The following is a 17,523-nucleotide window of genomic DNA, read 5'->3' on the forward strand; positions in this document are numbered from 1 at the left end:
CGGAGCAAGTGGACCAGACAGACAGCACATCCCAAGGTAAGAACACAGAAATGATGATGCAGTTAGTGTGTGTGTGTGTAACATGTGCACATTCATAAATGTGTATATATGTGTCTTTATGTACATACACACACATATACATACATACATACATATATATGCATATATATTCTCATTCGCATGTGCACATGGGCAAACACACAGAGTGAGGAGAGGGTCAAGGTAGGGAAACTAATGGCCAGACACATTGAGAGGGGTTAGATAAAACACCACCTTCAGGAGTTTAGATTAGGGCTGGAGAGATGGCTCAGGCGTTGAAGGATTACAACCAAAAAATATACGGAGTTTAGAGCAAATCTGATCTTGTTTTTGGTTCCTGTAACAGGGTCTCACTGTTACAGGCTGGCCTCAGAGTTGAGATCCTGCTGCCTCGGTTTCCTGAGTGCCAGGATTATAGGCATATGTACTCATACCCAGCTACTAGATTATCTTTTTTTCTTGGCTTGTATTAGTATATTTTATGTAATTGAAAGCGAGCAGAAATATCACAGGCTGGGGTATCTAAATTATAAATGAAGCTTTTATTTCAAGAGAGCCCTCTGGAAGGCAGAGAGCGAGTGCATCCCAAGGGCTGATGCTGGAATTTAAGAATCTACTGCAGAACCAGCTGCGCTCCCTGCGCACAAGTGTTCCCGGGAAGCTTGCGGGCAGCTGCTCCTCCCGGAACATGCTTTTCCCCTCCTCTGCCACCTGAAGGCTCAACCTGCAGACCCCCTCAGGATGTGTGGCCCCTCCTCTCCGGTCCCACAACCCCAATGCCTACACATGCTATAGAACAGACAAGTGGACGCTCTCTACACCTCTCTGTCTAGCACATGACACGGGTACTGTCCTGACTGAATGAATATACAGATGTGAAGAGTGGGATTGCTTAGGGCCAGACCATTATCCCCGCCACATCTAATAACTACTGCTGCACCTGATAATATTATTCTGTCATCTCCCAAAGAAAACAGGAACAAGTAACATAGGACAGATGCAGTCACCACCTCTACCTCCACACATTCCGTTCTCTCTCCTGTAGACACACAGGTGAACTGTCACTCTCCAAGCTCTCAGCTAATGCCTCCACTTGAGAAACATGCCAGCGTTTCTATTCCTTTTCTTTTTTCATTTCTGTTTTGAGATAGGGTCTCTCTCACTGTGTACACCGGGATGGCCTCAGACTTGCAGGAATTTGGCCAGGAATGCCTCCCACGTGCAGGGATTACAGGTGTGTACCGCCACACATTCCTTTTCTTTCGAGGGGCTCAGAATGCACCAAGGCCTCCAGCATTCAAGGCATCTGATCTCTTTCTTGCATGTACCCCCTTCTCTAACATCACTGTCATCAGTACACCATCATCTTAAATATTTAAATATTTTAAAAGGGAAGTTTTCAGAAATTCCACATGAGCCATCAGCTCCCACTACTTCCCTCTATGAAACTCTTAGAATTCACTCAGCATACTCCCAAACCTTGTAACAATGTGTATATCTCTCTTGCTTTCTGTCTGGTTTTGGGGTTTTGAGTTTTGTTGTTGTTGTTTTTGTTTGTTTGTTTGTTTGTTTGAGACAAGAGTTCATGTTGCCTATGCTAGCCTCTGATATAACATAGCTAAGGATGGCCTTGAACTACTAACCCTTCTACTTCTATTTCTTGAATGCTGGGCCTCCAGGCATGAACCACCATACACACCTGCCTTGCTTTTGTTCCAGTGTAACAGGGTCTCACTATGTAGCCAGGTTAGCCTCAAACTCACAATCCTCTTGCCTCATCTTCCTGAATATTGAAATTACAGGCATTCATCACTCTACCTGGCTCTTCCGGTCTCTCTTGATCCCACTCTGATCAAGCTTTCACTCTCAGCATCCCAGGGAAAGTGGCCTTATCCCAATCTCCCAGGACCTTTAGTCCACTAGCACTTCTTACTCCTTGCCATAACTGATTACTCCAGCCTTCTTGGAACATCTTCTAAAGATTTGCCTGGGTCCAAGTTTTTCTGGGCATTCTGCTGTCACCATACTGTATCCCAGAGGTCACCTCCTTGTGCATTAAAAGGTCAGTCTATGACACAGCACTGTCTACTCACCAGAACCCAGAAGTTGAGTGTGCACAGTCTCATGGAAAATAATAACTGCAGGGCCCAGGGTGGATAAGGGCACGTCCAGGCCACAGCGCGCAGTGGTAGCCTTGAGCTCCTTGGTAAAGTGCTTCAGGTAAGCTTCAGAGGCGTCCCCAAGGAATTTGAAGAGGTCGTTATGCAGCCGGTCTGCATGAGTTCGATAGATGACCAGGTCCGAGATGGCCAGGACCTTTAGCAGTAGCCGTGTTCGCTGGCTGAGGTTCACGGTGGCCCCCAGGAGTCCTTCTGTGTCTATCACTGCTACTTTATTGACTGGATCATAGGCTGCCCACACTCCCACTGTGCAGGACTCCTGAGCAGGGGAAGTTTTGAAGACTTCTCGGCCATAGAAGAAAGTGTGGTTGAGGGTATGGGACTTTCCATCACCGGTATTTCCAAAAATGGAAACCACCTTGAGATGCTGGTCAGGTTTACAGTCCAATTTTCTAATAAAGTCCTCTTCATTTGTTACCTTCAAAAAAAGAAGAAGAGGAAAGAAAAAAAAAAAAAAAACAAGGAAAAGACAATAAAATATGGAGACTGAAAAACTGAATCCTATAAGAAACACAAATGTTTTCCAAGGGACAAGGCTCTTTCTGACTTGTTGAAGTAAAAGGAAAATAAGTCCCAAGACAAGAGCACCATCCTTAGCAAACAGCTTATGACCATCTGAAGATTCAGTCAGTGAAGAACTTGGTAGTCATGAGGACCTAAAACTGGAGGCTCATGAGATGGCTTGATGGTTTAAAGTTCTCGCTATTCTTGGAGAGGACCTGAATTTGGTACCCAAAGCCCACACTGAGAGACTCATAATTGTCTGTAACTCTAGCTCCAGGGGATCAAATGCCCCCTTCTGGTTTCCATTGGCACCAGAATTCATGTGCATATACACACAAAAAAAAAAAAAAAACCACACAACTAAAAACAAAAACTTAATGAAGAGCTATAATCATAAAGTTCTTAAAAGAAAACATGTTAATAGTTGGGTTGGGCAACAGTCTCTGAAAAGAAAAAGGTAAATTGATAGTTTAAGACCGCAGGCTGCAAAACTACTAAGACAGTGAAAAAAATGAGCTGGAGGAACGGCTCAGTGGTTAAGAGCACTGGCTGCATTTACAGGACTCAGGTTCAGTTCCCAGCATCCACACAGCAGCTTGCAACAACCTGGAACGCGAGTTTCAGGGGCTCCAACACCAACTTCCGGCCTCCACAGGCACCAGACATGCACTTGGTAACATGGACATGGATGCAGACAAAACGCCCACACATAAAATAATCTTTAAAATGTAATAAAGAAAAAGTTACAGGAAAGATACTCAGGAATTCTACTTCCAGGTTTATATCCAACAACTGAAAACAAATGTCCAAAACCTGTAAATATGTAAATACCGACAGCAGCATCAGCTATACCAACCAAAGTTAACGGAGCCCAGATGCCATCATCTGACGAATGAACAAAATGGGGCACATCCCCACACTCACCCTTTTCCATCCATTTTGTAATTTACAAGTATTTTCATCTTTAGGACATTTCTTATTGTGTCCTTACTTTGACCTGATTCTGTAGCAATTTCTGGGGGGGAGGGGGATGCGTGTGTGTGTGTGTGTATGTGTGTGTGTGCGCACACACCAAGTAAACCATGGTATGCATGTGGAGATGCATGACAAGTTGAAGGAGTTCCCTCCTTTCACTCGGGCTGTCAAGGCTGGAAACAAGCTCCTTCACCTGATGAGTCTTCTCTCAGACTTCCGTTTCCCAACATGACTGCAGGTTCCCCTTTCTAGCCTTCCTAAGTCTCTGCTCACCAACCTTCAGGGGGGAATGGAAAGGCTGTAGCGACACAGGAAGGAAATATGCATCGACTAATGTCCACTGGAGATGAGGTGAGCTTGCGAACTGTGCCGTTTCTTTACTGATTTGTTTTGATTGTTTACAAAGAGCCTGAAAATAGCTTCCGGGAGGAATTACACAGCTGAAAAATTCCACTGAAAGCTGTATCACAAATCATTTCGGTTACTTTTTCAGTGGGGAAAGTGATTATGAGGCAAATTCTCTTCAGAATCAGGCTAGTCTTCTACCTAAATCCCACTTATAACAAGCCTTTTACTGAATTAGAAAAGTTCTTGAAGTTAACATGAGCACATCTGCCTTACATTAAAGTGTTTTCCAGTTCTAATTAAAGAATTTAGAAATGTTTTGTAGTACCATGTATTTTATTTGTAACCCAATACTATAAATGTTTGTAATGACAGTTTTGGACACAACTGTCATCCCCCAAACTATAACTACTAATAAAAAGTCTCCCTGTAAAAATAATAAAAACTGGGCTGGAGAGATGGCCCAGAGGTTAAGAGCACTGTCTGCTCTTCCAGAGGTCCTGAGTTCAATTCCCAGCAACCACATGGTAGTTTGAAACCATAATGAGATCTATGCCCTCTCCTGGTGTGAAGGCATACCTGCAGATATTATACACAATAAATACATTTAAAAAATAAAAACTGAAAAGAGACATAGTTGTACATGCCTATAATCTCATCACTTGAGAGGCTGACACAGGAGGATCACTGGTTAAGAGTTAAGAGACCAGCTTGGCTGAGGATGTAGGAAATTTCAAGATAGCTGGGATAAAAAAATGCAAGTCTAACTGAAAAAAATTGTTGTATGTATGTATGTATGTATGTATTTAAGTATGTGTACATGTATGGCAAGATGGCTCATTAGAGCCAGGCATAGTGGCACACACCTTTACTCCCAGTACCTGAAAGGCAGAGGCAGGCAGATCTCAGAGTTTGAGGCCAGCCTGGTCTACACAGGAAGTTCTAGAACTGCCAGGGCTACACAATAAGACTGTCTCAAAAATACCAAGAAAGAAAAAAAAAAAAAAAAAAAGAAGAAGATAGCTCGTTAAGATACAAGCGCTTGCCACACAAGGCCAGTTTGCCTGAGTTGAACCCCAGGATCCCACAGTAAAAGAGGAGAACTCCCTAAAAGTTACCAGTGACTGTCACAGGGTCACCGTGGCTCATATATGTTCACACACATTCACTACACACACAAAATAACAGTAACGTAAAATTTTCAGTAATAAATATTCCAATAACATTTAGACAAAAATATCTACAAAAACTATGACATAGAAGTAAACAACTGGGGCTGGAGAGATGGCTCAGAGGTTAAGAGCACTGTCTGCTCTTCCAGAGGTCCTCAGTTCAATTCCCAGCAACCACATAGTGGCTCACAACCATCTACAATGAGGTCTGGTGCCCTCTTCTGGAGTTCAGGTGTACGTGCAGGCAGAACACTGTTACATAATAAAATAAATATATCTTAAAAAAGAAAGAGAAAAAAGTAAACAACTAGGATAGAGAGATGCCTCAGTGGTTAAGAGCACTGACTGCTCTTCCAGAGGACCCGGGTTCAATCCCCAGCACCCACATGGAAGCTCACAAGTGTTTATTACTCCAAGATTTGACACCCTCACAAGGACATACATGCAGGCCAAACACTGATACACATAAAAATCTATTAAAATAAATAGCCAAAAAACATCTGCCAGGCAGTGGTGGTACACACACTTAATCTCAGCACTCACTCAGGAGGCAGAAGCAGGTGTATCTCTGTGAGACCAGCCTGGTCTACAGAGTGAGTTCCAGGATAGCTAGTGCTACACAGAGAAACCCTGTCTCAAAATAAAGTAAACAACTATCAGTATTTGCTTGACATGCTAGACTTAAAACAAATAAGTACGAACGAACATATGCTAAACTGCTAAACATAAACATGAGCACAGGAAAACACCCTGAATGAAAGAACCAGACAGAAATGGCCACATATCACATGATCCGTTTGTATCCGATGCTCAGGAGAAGCCACCTCACAAGGCAGAAAGTAGAGTAGCGGCTGCCAGCAGCCCGAAGAGGAGGGAACAGTGGGAGGCTATTAACAGGGACAAGGTCTCTGGTTAGGGTGATGAAAATGTTCTGGAGTCACACTGTGTTCCTGGTTGCAGGCTTCTGGCATACAGTAAACACACTGAATTCTCTAGTTCAGTAACTTCCTTATTTCATTTGTGGTGCTGGGGATCAGAGGAGCATGGGCTTTCAGCAACCTTCACACTTTGAAAGATAAATCTAGACTGAGGGTCAAGTTCTGCAGTACAAGACTCGGCTAGCATGCTTAAGAACCTGCTGATGATTCACACTGAAAAGGCAACTTTTTCTTGTTTTGTTTTTCGAGGCAGGGTTTCTCTGTGTAGCTCTGGCTTTCCCGAACTCCCTTTAAAGACCAGGTTGGCCTCGAATTCAAAGCGATCGGCCTGTCTCTGCCTCCTGGGTGCTAGGATCTAAGGCGTGCACCACCACCGCCTGGCTGAAAAGGCTTTTCAATACAGTAAAGGGTGGTGCCTATTTTAATAAAGTTGTGATGTTTTTCAAACAGTTACTGTTCTGACTTCATACATTCATGATCGCCATGACAATTCAAAGAACATGTAGGCTTCAATGGCTCACTTGCTCCAACATTCACGAATTCCTCTCAAGAGCCAGCACACACACATCCTCGCTCGCTCTCTCTCCCCCACCTCCTTCCTTTTTCTTCTCCCTCTACCTCGAAATAAAATGTTGTGGGTTTTGTTTTCAAGATCCAGAACAGAACTTCAGAAAGCTCCTCAGGATCCCTCCTCGGAGCACAGAACCCCACATCAACATCTCCTCCATACAGGTCTCCTCTGGCTACAGGAGTAGCAAGCCTTTATAACCAATGGCTCTCAGCCGTCAGAGAAGAAGAATCACCTGTCTGCTTCAAGTGTCTGCAGCTTGACAGAGAACGGAAATGCAGACAGGCCACCGAGTATGAAAATGCGACGGGCCTTTGTCTCGTTTACTCTCATCAATGGCCAAGCATCGTTATTACTGTTGTGACTGTAACAGTTTACTGGCTGATCCCACAGCAACACGGCTCACTCATCAGAGCAGACACAGGACCATTCTATCTTATCTTTGCACGCACAGCACTTAGGGCAGCACCTGGCACACACTTGGCTGGGAAGTTTAATCACTCCCCTCTGCCCGCCCCCCATACCTTCCACAGAGCTGAACACAGCAGCAGTTGATAAGCTTGGGGACAGGCTACTTGAACTGGCTGACGGCTCGAAGAAACAAGAGATCCCAGAAGCTAACCCTAACCCTAACCCTAGGTAGTTCGAATCTGTAATCCCAGCACTGAAGGCAAAACGATCGCAAACTCAAGACCAACTCAGGCTACACAACAAGACTCTGTCTCAAAAACTTAAGTTTAAAAAATTTTTAGGTGGCCTGCTATAGTGGCACCAGCCTTTAATCCAAGCACCCAAGAGGTAGAAGCAGGTGAATCTCTGTGAGTTTAAGGCCAGCCTGGTCTACATAGTGAGTTCCAGAATAGGCACAGCTACAACACAGAAAGACACTGTTTCAAAAACAAAACCAACAACCAAAAAAAAAAAAAAAAAAAAATTACGTGACACAGAACAGTCCATTTTGGACCTGTGTCACTCAGCCAGTCTGTTTCCAAGTTGCTACGGTGGCCAGCAAGGCACAAACAAAAACCCCATAAACTTCAACTAGTAAGAGTCAGCTAAGGTCAGAGTCCAGCTGGAAGAGCCATCTACTTTCTCAAATAGTCCTGAGGCAGAAAAGACCACGCCTTCAGAATTCCCCTGAAAATCCACCAGGTGATGAAACTGTCAACCCAGAAGCAGCAACCGGAACCCAGAATATTGGAGAGCAGTCATGCAGAAGCCTTTAGGTACAGGATTAAGTGTTTCCAGATTAACACTAAGTATTCGTCAAATGATATAATATAAGCCAGGTGTGCTTATACACCCCTGTAGTCCTGACACTCAGGAGGCAGAGAGGATGCTAGCACAAGCCACAGAGCAATAGCCATCTCAAAAATAAAAAAGGAAAATTGATACAAACACACACACACACAAGTCTCTGTGTGTTTGTACATATGTACATGTGACGAAAACTAACATCTGGAATATTATCTGATAGTTAGTATCCTGAGATATGTTAAACACATATGTGCTTTTGTTGAATATAGCTTCTCGAGCCAATGAGCAGACTCAGAGAGAGAACTCAAAAGCTTTGGCAGGTCTGGCTTCTGTGCGTTATTAGTGGCTTTTTTCAGGGCAGAATGAGGACACAGCCATGTTGACCTCCATGGAAAGTCCAGCGGCTAACTGAATGAACAGATGAGGAAAACTGCTTAGCAAACCTGAAAGCAGGCCTCACCCTCCTCCTGTCTTTCACATGACTTTGCTCCCTGGTAACACTACTAAACATATCCCCAACCTGTGGGCAGCTTTCCCTGAGCCAGAAAGGACCCGGTTGCCTTCACTGAGGTGGCAGCAAGACCGGTTTTCAAACTGGAAAAGCAAAGGCCAAGGAAGGTAAGCGGTCAGGTGTGATGTCACAGGGCACAGGGCACAGGAGGCTGTGGCTGGAGGATCAGGGCTGCAGAGGAGCTCTGGGTTAGCCTGGACTACCTGATAAGACCACACCTCAAAAAAAGAAAAGAAAAGAAAAAAATATATATAGGACTCCCCTTGACAACAGAAGACTCTGGAAGGGACAAGGCTCCCACTCCTCTAGTCTGTCTGTCTACACTCATTGACCCATTTTCATTCCATTTCTGAGCTAAAGAAACTGGCTGCCCTTGTCACCCCACCCAGTTCTGACTGAAATTGTCATTGGCCCTGACACAACAGCAAAAGCAGGGGCAACATCACCTTTGCTCCTCCCACCAGAGCCTGGACCCTGAGGCCTCAAGCAAGTCAGCAGCTCCCAGATTCCACCCCAGGCTTAGCCACTGCAGGGCCTTGGAAGAGTTACTTGGGTAGAAAAGCTCGGGGACATTAGATAACAGCTGACTCTCCAACCCTGTGGGGCCAGAGGACTGCCTAAGATAAAGTACGGTCGAAGATGAAACAGCAAAGGGCATGGCCCAGGGTGTAGCACACAGTGAGGCGCCATTTTCACTCAGAACCAGCCCGGTGGGGAAACACCCAGTGGGCTGCAACAGCAACTAGTTTCCCACCTGCCTGGGACCCAGAAGTCACTAACTCCGCAGTGTGGCCAGATCTAAACCACCTCTACCTAAAAATCAAAGTTCTTACTGTAACTCCTTTCCTCTCCCTCTAACCAAAATAATACAATAAGGAGAAATAGGGGTCTATGTCTTGAGTCCCAACACTCAGGAGGCAGAGGCAAGGAGACCTTTGTGAGTTCCAGGCCAGCCAGGGATACACAGGGAGACTGTCTCACAAGAAAAAAAAAAGGGGGGGGGGGGAGGCAAGGAGCCAGACAAGATGGCTCAGTGAGTAAAGGCACTCGCTGCCAACCTTGGTGAGGCTCTGTCTCAAAAAACAAAACAAAACAAAACAAAAGTTAATTTATACTATTAATACTGGTGCTGCACTGACTCCTAGTAGAGTCACCATCTAATACATATTAAGCCAAAAGGAACTCAACAAAGGGGCGGAAAGACGGTTCAGTTTGTTCCAGAGGACCCCCAGGTTACAACAGGAATGTAACCCAGCTCCAGGGGACCCACAACCTCTAACCACACCTACCCACACACTGACACGTACACAAAATTAAAAAAAAAAAAAAATCAAACTCTCAGAAAGAAACTCAACAGCACCTCTGTCTTATCTGCTTCTCTCTCCCATGTTCCCACTTACCAAAAAATTTAACTTGTGTAGCAGTCTAAAACAGTTCTCAATGATCCCCACTATTCCATGAAATCAGATTATTTTATGGGATGAAAGTCCCAGGAAGCCAACACTGATCCAAGCAGGCAAGAGCAACACCTGTCTCCCTCAAGAGATTCCACCTTAGCACTCAGAATCATTTCAGGAAAAATGAACACACGCAGACTCCTTCCCAGCAGCCCCGGGAAGGGAAAAGCAACAAAGGCAAAGAACCAGTGAGCTGAAGAGGGCGGAGAGTAGTTCAACTGCCCTGCCAGACCCCAGAAGATGAGCCACAGAGGTAAGCCATCGGGAATCCCTGAAGTCCAGCGCCATCAAGGCTCTTCTAGTCTGGCCTCTGAAGACAAGATCACCAAGTACGTTCAGACGGCCCTCTCGAGTTTACTAAGCTAGTGACAGTGGCCCCAAAGCAGCTTCACCCCCAAGGAACACAGAGCACCATCCAAAGTACTCCCATCACAACTGAAAGCTCAGGGGAAGCGCCACCAGATCCAACAAATGATTATGATTCTTCTACTGAGATTTGTAACTCAAGTGGGCAGATTATTATTATTTTCAACATTGAGTTTCTAGTCATGATTTTTATTTGTTGGTTTCTAGTTCACTCTGCTTTCTTAAATGTTTTAGCTGAGTTCGGAGGAAGAGAGCCAAAGAAACCAGGCAAGATTCGCTAACTGGAACCGAGACCAGTACCCGAGAATACAAGCAGGGCTTCTCCATCATCCAGAAGAGGCAGGCCCAGGCTCACCTTGTGTCCTGTACTAACCTGATGACAGACCACACACACCGCACACGTGCAGACCCCGTGTCACATTCTGTTTTCTTCTAGAGAAAGGAAAGAGATGGAGAGTGAGGACTTTCTCTCCATGAGAAGCCCAAAGCCATTTCCATAATATTCAAAAGAATATGATGAGAATATATGAACATTATGAGAATATTATGAGATGGCTCAGCAGTTCGGAGCACTTGCTGCTCTTCCAGAGGATCTGAGTTCAGGTTCCAGTACCATGTCAGGCAGTTCAAAACCTCCTGCAACTCCAACTCCAAGGAACCTGACATCCTCTCCTGGCACCCATGGGCACCTGTGCACATACAGCATTCACTCACAGACACACATAAAAATAACATAAATGTTAAAAACTGGCCTGGAGAGATGGCTCGGGGGTTCAGTACTGGCTACTCTTCCAAAGGACTGGGGTTCAATTCCCAACACTCACATGGCAACTCATCTGTAACTCCTCCAGTTCCAGAAAATCTGGCACCGTTACACAGATATACATGCATGCAAAACACCAATGCACACAAAAATAAAGATTTTTTTTTTTTAATCTTTTTAAAACCCATCAAAGAGCTCAGTGGTAAGGTATGTATGAGGCCCTAAAGTTCCAACTCTCCCAAAGTAAAAGAACATCAGGCAGCCGGGCATGGTGGCGCATGCCTTTAATCCCAGCACTCAGGGAGGCAGAGGCAGGAGGAGCGCTGTGAGTTCGAGGCCAGCCTGGTCTAAAAAGTGAGTCTTGGGAAAAAAAAAAAAATCAGGCAATGATTTGTGTTCATGGTCTAACTTATTATCTTGACTGAATAAAAAGGTCTAATTTGTATCCTTTCAAATATGTAGAGATGGCCCAGTGATTAAGAGCACTGGCTGCTCTTCTAGAGGACCCAGGTTCAATTCCCAGCACCCACATGGTACTTTACAACTGTCTGTAACTCCAGTTCCAGGGGATCTGGCACCCTCATACAGCCATGCATGGAGGAAAAATCCTAATGCACATAAAACAAAAATAAATAAATCAAATAGGACTTTACTAAAACTATGTCAGACACATCTAGTTTGGTCTTAAAGAAGTCCCAACAAAGGTCCCATCCCAGTGACAAATCCTGTGACCAGAAGGCTCTAGAAACCCTGCTTCTACGACATACAAGCTTGAAAGGTGCCCTTCCACTCCTGAAGGAGTACACACTTACTGTGGGTTCACATGTGGGAAGGCAGGTCCTCCTTAGAAGCATAGCCATTTATTTCCCTATCTTAAGACGACTGACTGGAGTCACAAGTTTGGCCTCACAATCCCTGAGTACATCTGGTACTCACTTTCTTCCACTGTCCCCAAAGTGTCCCGTGGCTTGAGAGGTCAGGAATTCCCCTCCCATGTCTTGTAACTCCAGTAGTGCCTGACCCTTGCCTCACAGACCCTGCCCCCAGTTCCTCTGCTGTCCTGGCAGCAAAGAACACATCCACATGGAAATGATTCATCCTCACACACATTCTTCCAAAACAAGTTTCTCTGACATACCCAACTCACCCAGTTCAGTTCTCCTTTTATACCTGAATAAAAAGCCTTCCCACCCTGAGGGCTAGAAATACCAACTCAAGAGATCTTTCCCAGAACTTTCCCAATGGGACAAGCAGCTCCCTTTGACACGGCATAGCAAACTCCTATTTAGCTCCCACAAAACCAGCATAAGCGCTGCTGACACTAGGGACCTTAGAGAGAAAGGTAGCAAACTGGAAGACAGATCACATCAGAGGCGACTGATAAAACCCTTGTCTTGCTCACCCCTTCACTCCCACCCAGCCTTTCTGCTAACGAGTGCAGCTCTTCATGACCACAATGTACCCTTCCTGAGGGCAGGCTCGGACTGTACTACTCCACGCAGCGTGCCAAGCACAGCAGGAAACCGGTATGTACTGTTTAAGTGAAAGGATGAAGGGAGCACACAGTTGCCAGATGCTGTGTTCGCTCTCTCTGGAAAGGAGTGAGCGCTACCACCATGGAGGGCTTAGGCAAGCTGACTCTACCCATCACTGACTTTGGAACAACCCTGAAAAGGTCGTTTAACTTATCTTGGCCTCACTTTCCTCCTTGTGAGGTGAATGAGGCAATGTAATTTCCTACACTATTTCTACTGCTGTGGTGGTGATTTTGACGGTCAACTTGTCGATCTGGACTCATCAAGGAGAAACACCTGGGTGCATGAAGGTGTTTCTAGAGACGCTTAGCGGAAGAGAGGAGACCCACCTGAGTGCGGGGGATGCTACCCCATGGGCTGGAGTTCTGGAGTGGATGAAAAGGGGAAAGGGGAAAAGGATTCAGATTTAGGCAGAAATGTAAAGGGCAGCTGGGCACTAGTGCCCATCCCTGCTTCCTGACTTCAGATGCAGGCTCACCTGCTGCCTCACCGCTGCTGACAAGTTTCCAAACTGTGACAGTCTAGATCTTGGGACCTGAGGCCCTTCCTCCCTTCCTTAGTTTGCCTTCTGGTATGCTGTCACAGCAGGGAGAACAGTAACTAATGCAGCTCTTTTCATGGAGCTTACATTCTAATTCAAAGAAGAACTGCATTCAGTGTAAACAGACGGTACAAGCTAAGTGCCAGGGCCACACCTAAAACTCCAGCACTCAAAGAAGCCGATGCAGGACCATGAGATGAAGACTCTATCTCCAAATAAAAAATGTATATACACATATATGTACATAAGAGATCGTAAATGAATAAATTATGGTGTTCCGATGTAACTCAGCAATACAATGAATTATCTTATAAGCTGTGGGGGAGGGAAACCCTCTCAAAAGCACAGCAAGCTGGGTGTAACAGGAAAGTGGGGCAGGAAGACCACACTCAAGCCAGTCTGGACAACTTAGTGGCAGGGGATAAGGATGTGATTGAGTACTTGCCTCCCCTGAGTCATTTAGTACTGGGGTAGGACACAGCGAGTGATTTTATAAAATCCTAGGACATTTGATCTCTAATCCACAGTGACAGAAAGCAGAGCAATGATTGCTTCTTAGAGGCACAAAGGGACCTTTGAAATTGATGAGAAAAATATTTTTTCTCTTTTGGTTTTTCGAGACAGGGTTTTTCTGTGTCGCCTTGGCTGTCCTGGAACTTGCTCTGTAGACCAGGCTGGCCTTGAACTCACAGAGATCTGCCTGCCTCTGCCTCTGCCTCTCAAGTGCTGGGATTACAGGCATCAGCAACCACCACCCAGTTGGTGGCTATGTTTCATGCTTTTTTTTTTTTTTTTTTAATTTATCTTATGTACAACTGTTTTGCTTACATGTATGCCTGTGTGCTACATACATGCCTAGGAGTTAGATTTCCCGGAACTGCAATTATAGATGACTGTGAGCCATGTGGATGCTGGAAACCAATCCTGGGTCCTCTGCAAGAACAAGTGCTCTCAGCCACCAAGCCATCTCCCTCCAGCCCCATGTTTTATGCCCTGAGTATGGTGGTCATAGATGTGCATATCTGTCATCTCATAAAACTACACATCTCAATAAAGTTGGATTTTGTGTTTGCTGTGTTTTGTAGACAGGATCTCAATGTGTGGCCAGGGATGGCCTTGAACTCCCAACCTTCCTACTCTACCTGCCAAGTGCTAGGTTTACACCACACGAGGTTTACGCAATGCTGAAGATAGAGTTGGGACTTCAACATGCAGGCAACACTCTACCAGCTGAGCCATAGCTCCAAGTTGTGAGCAGGCATGATGGCATATACCTGCAATTCCCACACCTAGGACGCAGAGGCAGAGAGAATTCTGTGAGTTCAAGACCAGCTTAGTACACATACCAAATTCAAGGTCAGCCAGGGCTGTATAGTGAGACCCTTGTAGAAACAAACAAACAAACAATAAATAGTACACACAATCTATTTTCAATAGTAAAGGGAAAAAAAAATTGAAGAACAACCTGGAATAAAAACCTAAGCCTAAGATCATTTGGTTTTGGCTATACCAACTGTTTTCCCTAACAATGGGAGACTTCATTTCTTAAATTCATGACCATGAAAGAAAAGGGATAGGGAAAAGGAGAGGAAAAGGAAAACAAGAAAGGAAGAGAGCAAGCAGCGAAGGTGGAAAGTTGTTTGCTTGTCTGACTCTCTACCAACTAATCCAGATCTGAACAGCAGAATTTACTGAGACATGGGGGGGGGACGGGGGACCAACAGGGACCTGCTAACTGTACTAAACCCAGGGCCACCAGAACTAGAAAGGCTGTGCAAAAACAACTACGAGATCCCCAAATAACCAACCCCACTCGACAGTTAACAAGAGAAGTGGGCTTTCCAAGCAATGATGGCCTCTATCACGCCTCCCAGGCTCACTCACCACCGTAAGTTTTCATTTTAGAAACATTTTGAAGTGGGCTACAGATGTAACTCCGCGGCAGAGCATTGGCCTGCCATGCACACAGCTCTGGGTTTGAGCCCCACTACTACAAAACTGAGAAAAGTTTGCAAAGAGAGATTATCCCAGCTACGAAGGTACATAGCTCAGTAAGTACTTCCATTTCAAGGCAGTGTACTGATGTCTGAACTTTGAAGAAAAGGTTATGAAACTATATGGAATGGTTTAACCATACGGATGACATAGTCCCCAGATAGCGGGCTTATCTAGAAAGTAGAATTTCTAGAATATTCTTTGACTGCTAAGTTGTTCAAGACTATGTTGTCACTTAACTTGAACGTGGAGTGTCTGAAAGGACCAAACTTAGCCCTTTTCAAGCATCCAGTGTCTAGAATCAACCAAAAATGATACAATATTAAGAATGGGGGGAGGGGTTTCCAGAAGTTACCAGAAAGTCAAATCACCCTCCAAAGATGTCAAGCCAGTAGTCAGGTTCTCGTATAACTAGTATACATCTCCACCCTAAAATTCCAACCACTGCCATGCGGACCCACAAATCAGGCACCTCTTAACTGATGGCCAAATATGGTAGCACACTCTCTTGCTCCCAGCACTTGGGAGGCAGGGGCATGGGTCTCTGTGAGTTCAAGGCCAGCTGGTCTACAAATCAAGTTCCATGTCAGCCAGGGCTACACAGTGAGCTCTTGTCCTTTGTCCTTTTTAAAAGGAAAGAAAGAACTTCTGTAAGTCATCCTCTGACCTCTACCCTTAGGCAGTAGCACACATGTCTACACACATACACCAGTCATGCACACAGACATACATACATACATACGTATATATGTATGTATAGTTTTTAACATCTTTCTTTTTTTAATCTATTTATTTGTTTATTTATTTATTATGTGCAATGTTCTGCCTGCATGTACACCTGCATGCCAAAAGAGAGCACCAGATCTCATTCATCACAGATGGCTGTGAGCCACCATGTGGTTGCTGGGAATTGAACTTAGGCCCTCTGGAAGAACCGCCAGTGCTTTTAACCTCTGAGCTATCTCTCCAGCCCTCTTCTTGATTTTTTTGAGACAGGGTTTCTGTCCTGGAACTCACTCTGTAGATTAGGCTGCCCTCAAACTCACAGAAATCTGCCTGTCTTTGCCTCCCAAAAGCTGGGATTAAAGATGCATGCCACCAAAAATACGTAATTTTTTAAAAAGAAAGGCAAAATGAGGGCTGGGACTACAGCTCACTTGGCAGATTGTTTGACGAAGCCCTAGGTACAGTTCCCAGCACTGCACAAACGAGGCATGGCGCCGCACACCTGCTTGTCTCGGCTCTAAGAAGGCAGAAGCAAAAGGATCAGATGGTCAAGGTCATCCTCTATACCAACAAAGTTGGTAGCCTGGACTACTACACAAGATCCTGTCTAAGAGAAGAGGGAAAAAAAGAGAAAAAAAAAAAAAAAAAAGAAAAGCAAAAAAAACCCCAAAACTACAAGGAAGCATCACCCCCGCCTCTGTTCTTGTCCTTTCCCATAGACCTTTCTAATCGTTCCTGCCTGGAACTTGCCGTGCCCTTGCTTCCCTTCCCTTCACCATCCTCTCCCCACTAGCTCCCTCTCATTTCTCATCGCCAATCAGATAGCACTTACACAGTCTCCTAGGATCCTGCTCCTTCCAGAGCAGAACAGGTCCCCAGTGCAGTCCAGCCAGCCACCAGAGCTACACCACCTGCAGGAAAGCCCAGGAGTGGACAGCCGGGGGACACATCCCCAGAGAAAACCACTGTCAACTTAGTAAGAGCCCTGCCTTCTACATGAACACTGGCTCAGAAAGCCACGCACCTGCCCATTTCAAAAAGATCACTTCAACACCAACAGACAAGAGGGAGAATCAATATAAGACAGAGCACACAAACTGGAGCTAACTTAGAGCAGTTAAAGATGGGTTGCGAAAAAGCTGACTCACTGTGATGTGGATGGCTAATAGGGGTCAAATTTTATACAGGCCCTAAGCTAAACAAAAGGGTGTCCCAGGTTAAAAAGCCAGGAGTTGCTTACAGCAGAATGAACCCCAAGCTGTGCACACCCAACACCCCCCAAGCAGCGACTAAAGACACACAATAGGGGCTCTTCCATGTTTCTGTTTGTCTGAGTCATCCCCAAGGCCAGTAAACCCATTTGCAGGCCGTCCAGGCCACCACCATCATTAAAGAAAGGGGCTTTTACTTTGTATGAGTAAAAAGCAGGGTCGGAGGAGGCCTTGCCACTCATGCAATGACTGCTTATTGTTTTGACAGCGCCAAAGAGTTTTTCTGGTTTATTTTCTTGGCATGGTACCCAAGAAATGAATGGCAAAATATACCTATGTTCTGAAGAAAAGTTGCCAAAGGGTAACTACCCACTACACCAGTCAATTTTTACTGCCAATGAGCCTGGCCATTAAAGAGAAGAAAAGAAAAGTTCAACAAT

The 17,523-nt window shown here is 45.1% G+C and overlaps 1 protein-coding gene across 2 annotated transcripts in view; it reads right to left on the reverse strand.

Annotated features, from left to right (window-relative positions):
• Positions 1 to 17,523, reverse strand: part of Zfyve1 (zinc finger FYVE-type containing 1) — a 52,904-nt gene that overhangs the window by 25,447 nt on the left and 9,934 nt on the right. For both annotated transcript variants that reach the window (XM_060387821.1, XM_021653694.2), the window contains exon 3: positions 2,133 to 2,637. In XM_060387821.1, coding sequence (XP_060243804.1) covers positions 2,133 to 2,637 — 505 coding nt within the window. The remainder of the gene's footprint in view (positions 1 to 2,132; positions 2,638 to 17,523) is intronic.

Source organism: Meriones unguiculatus, chromosome 7 (genome assembly GCF_030254825.1).
Source record: "Meriones unguiculatus strain TT.TT164.6M chromosome 7, Bangor_MerUng_6.1, whole genome shotgun sequence".
Lineage (NCBI taxonomy): Eukaryota > Metazoa > Chordata > Mammalia > Rodentia > Muridae > Meriones > Meriones unguiculatus.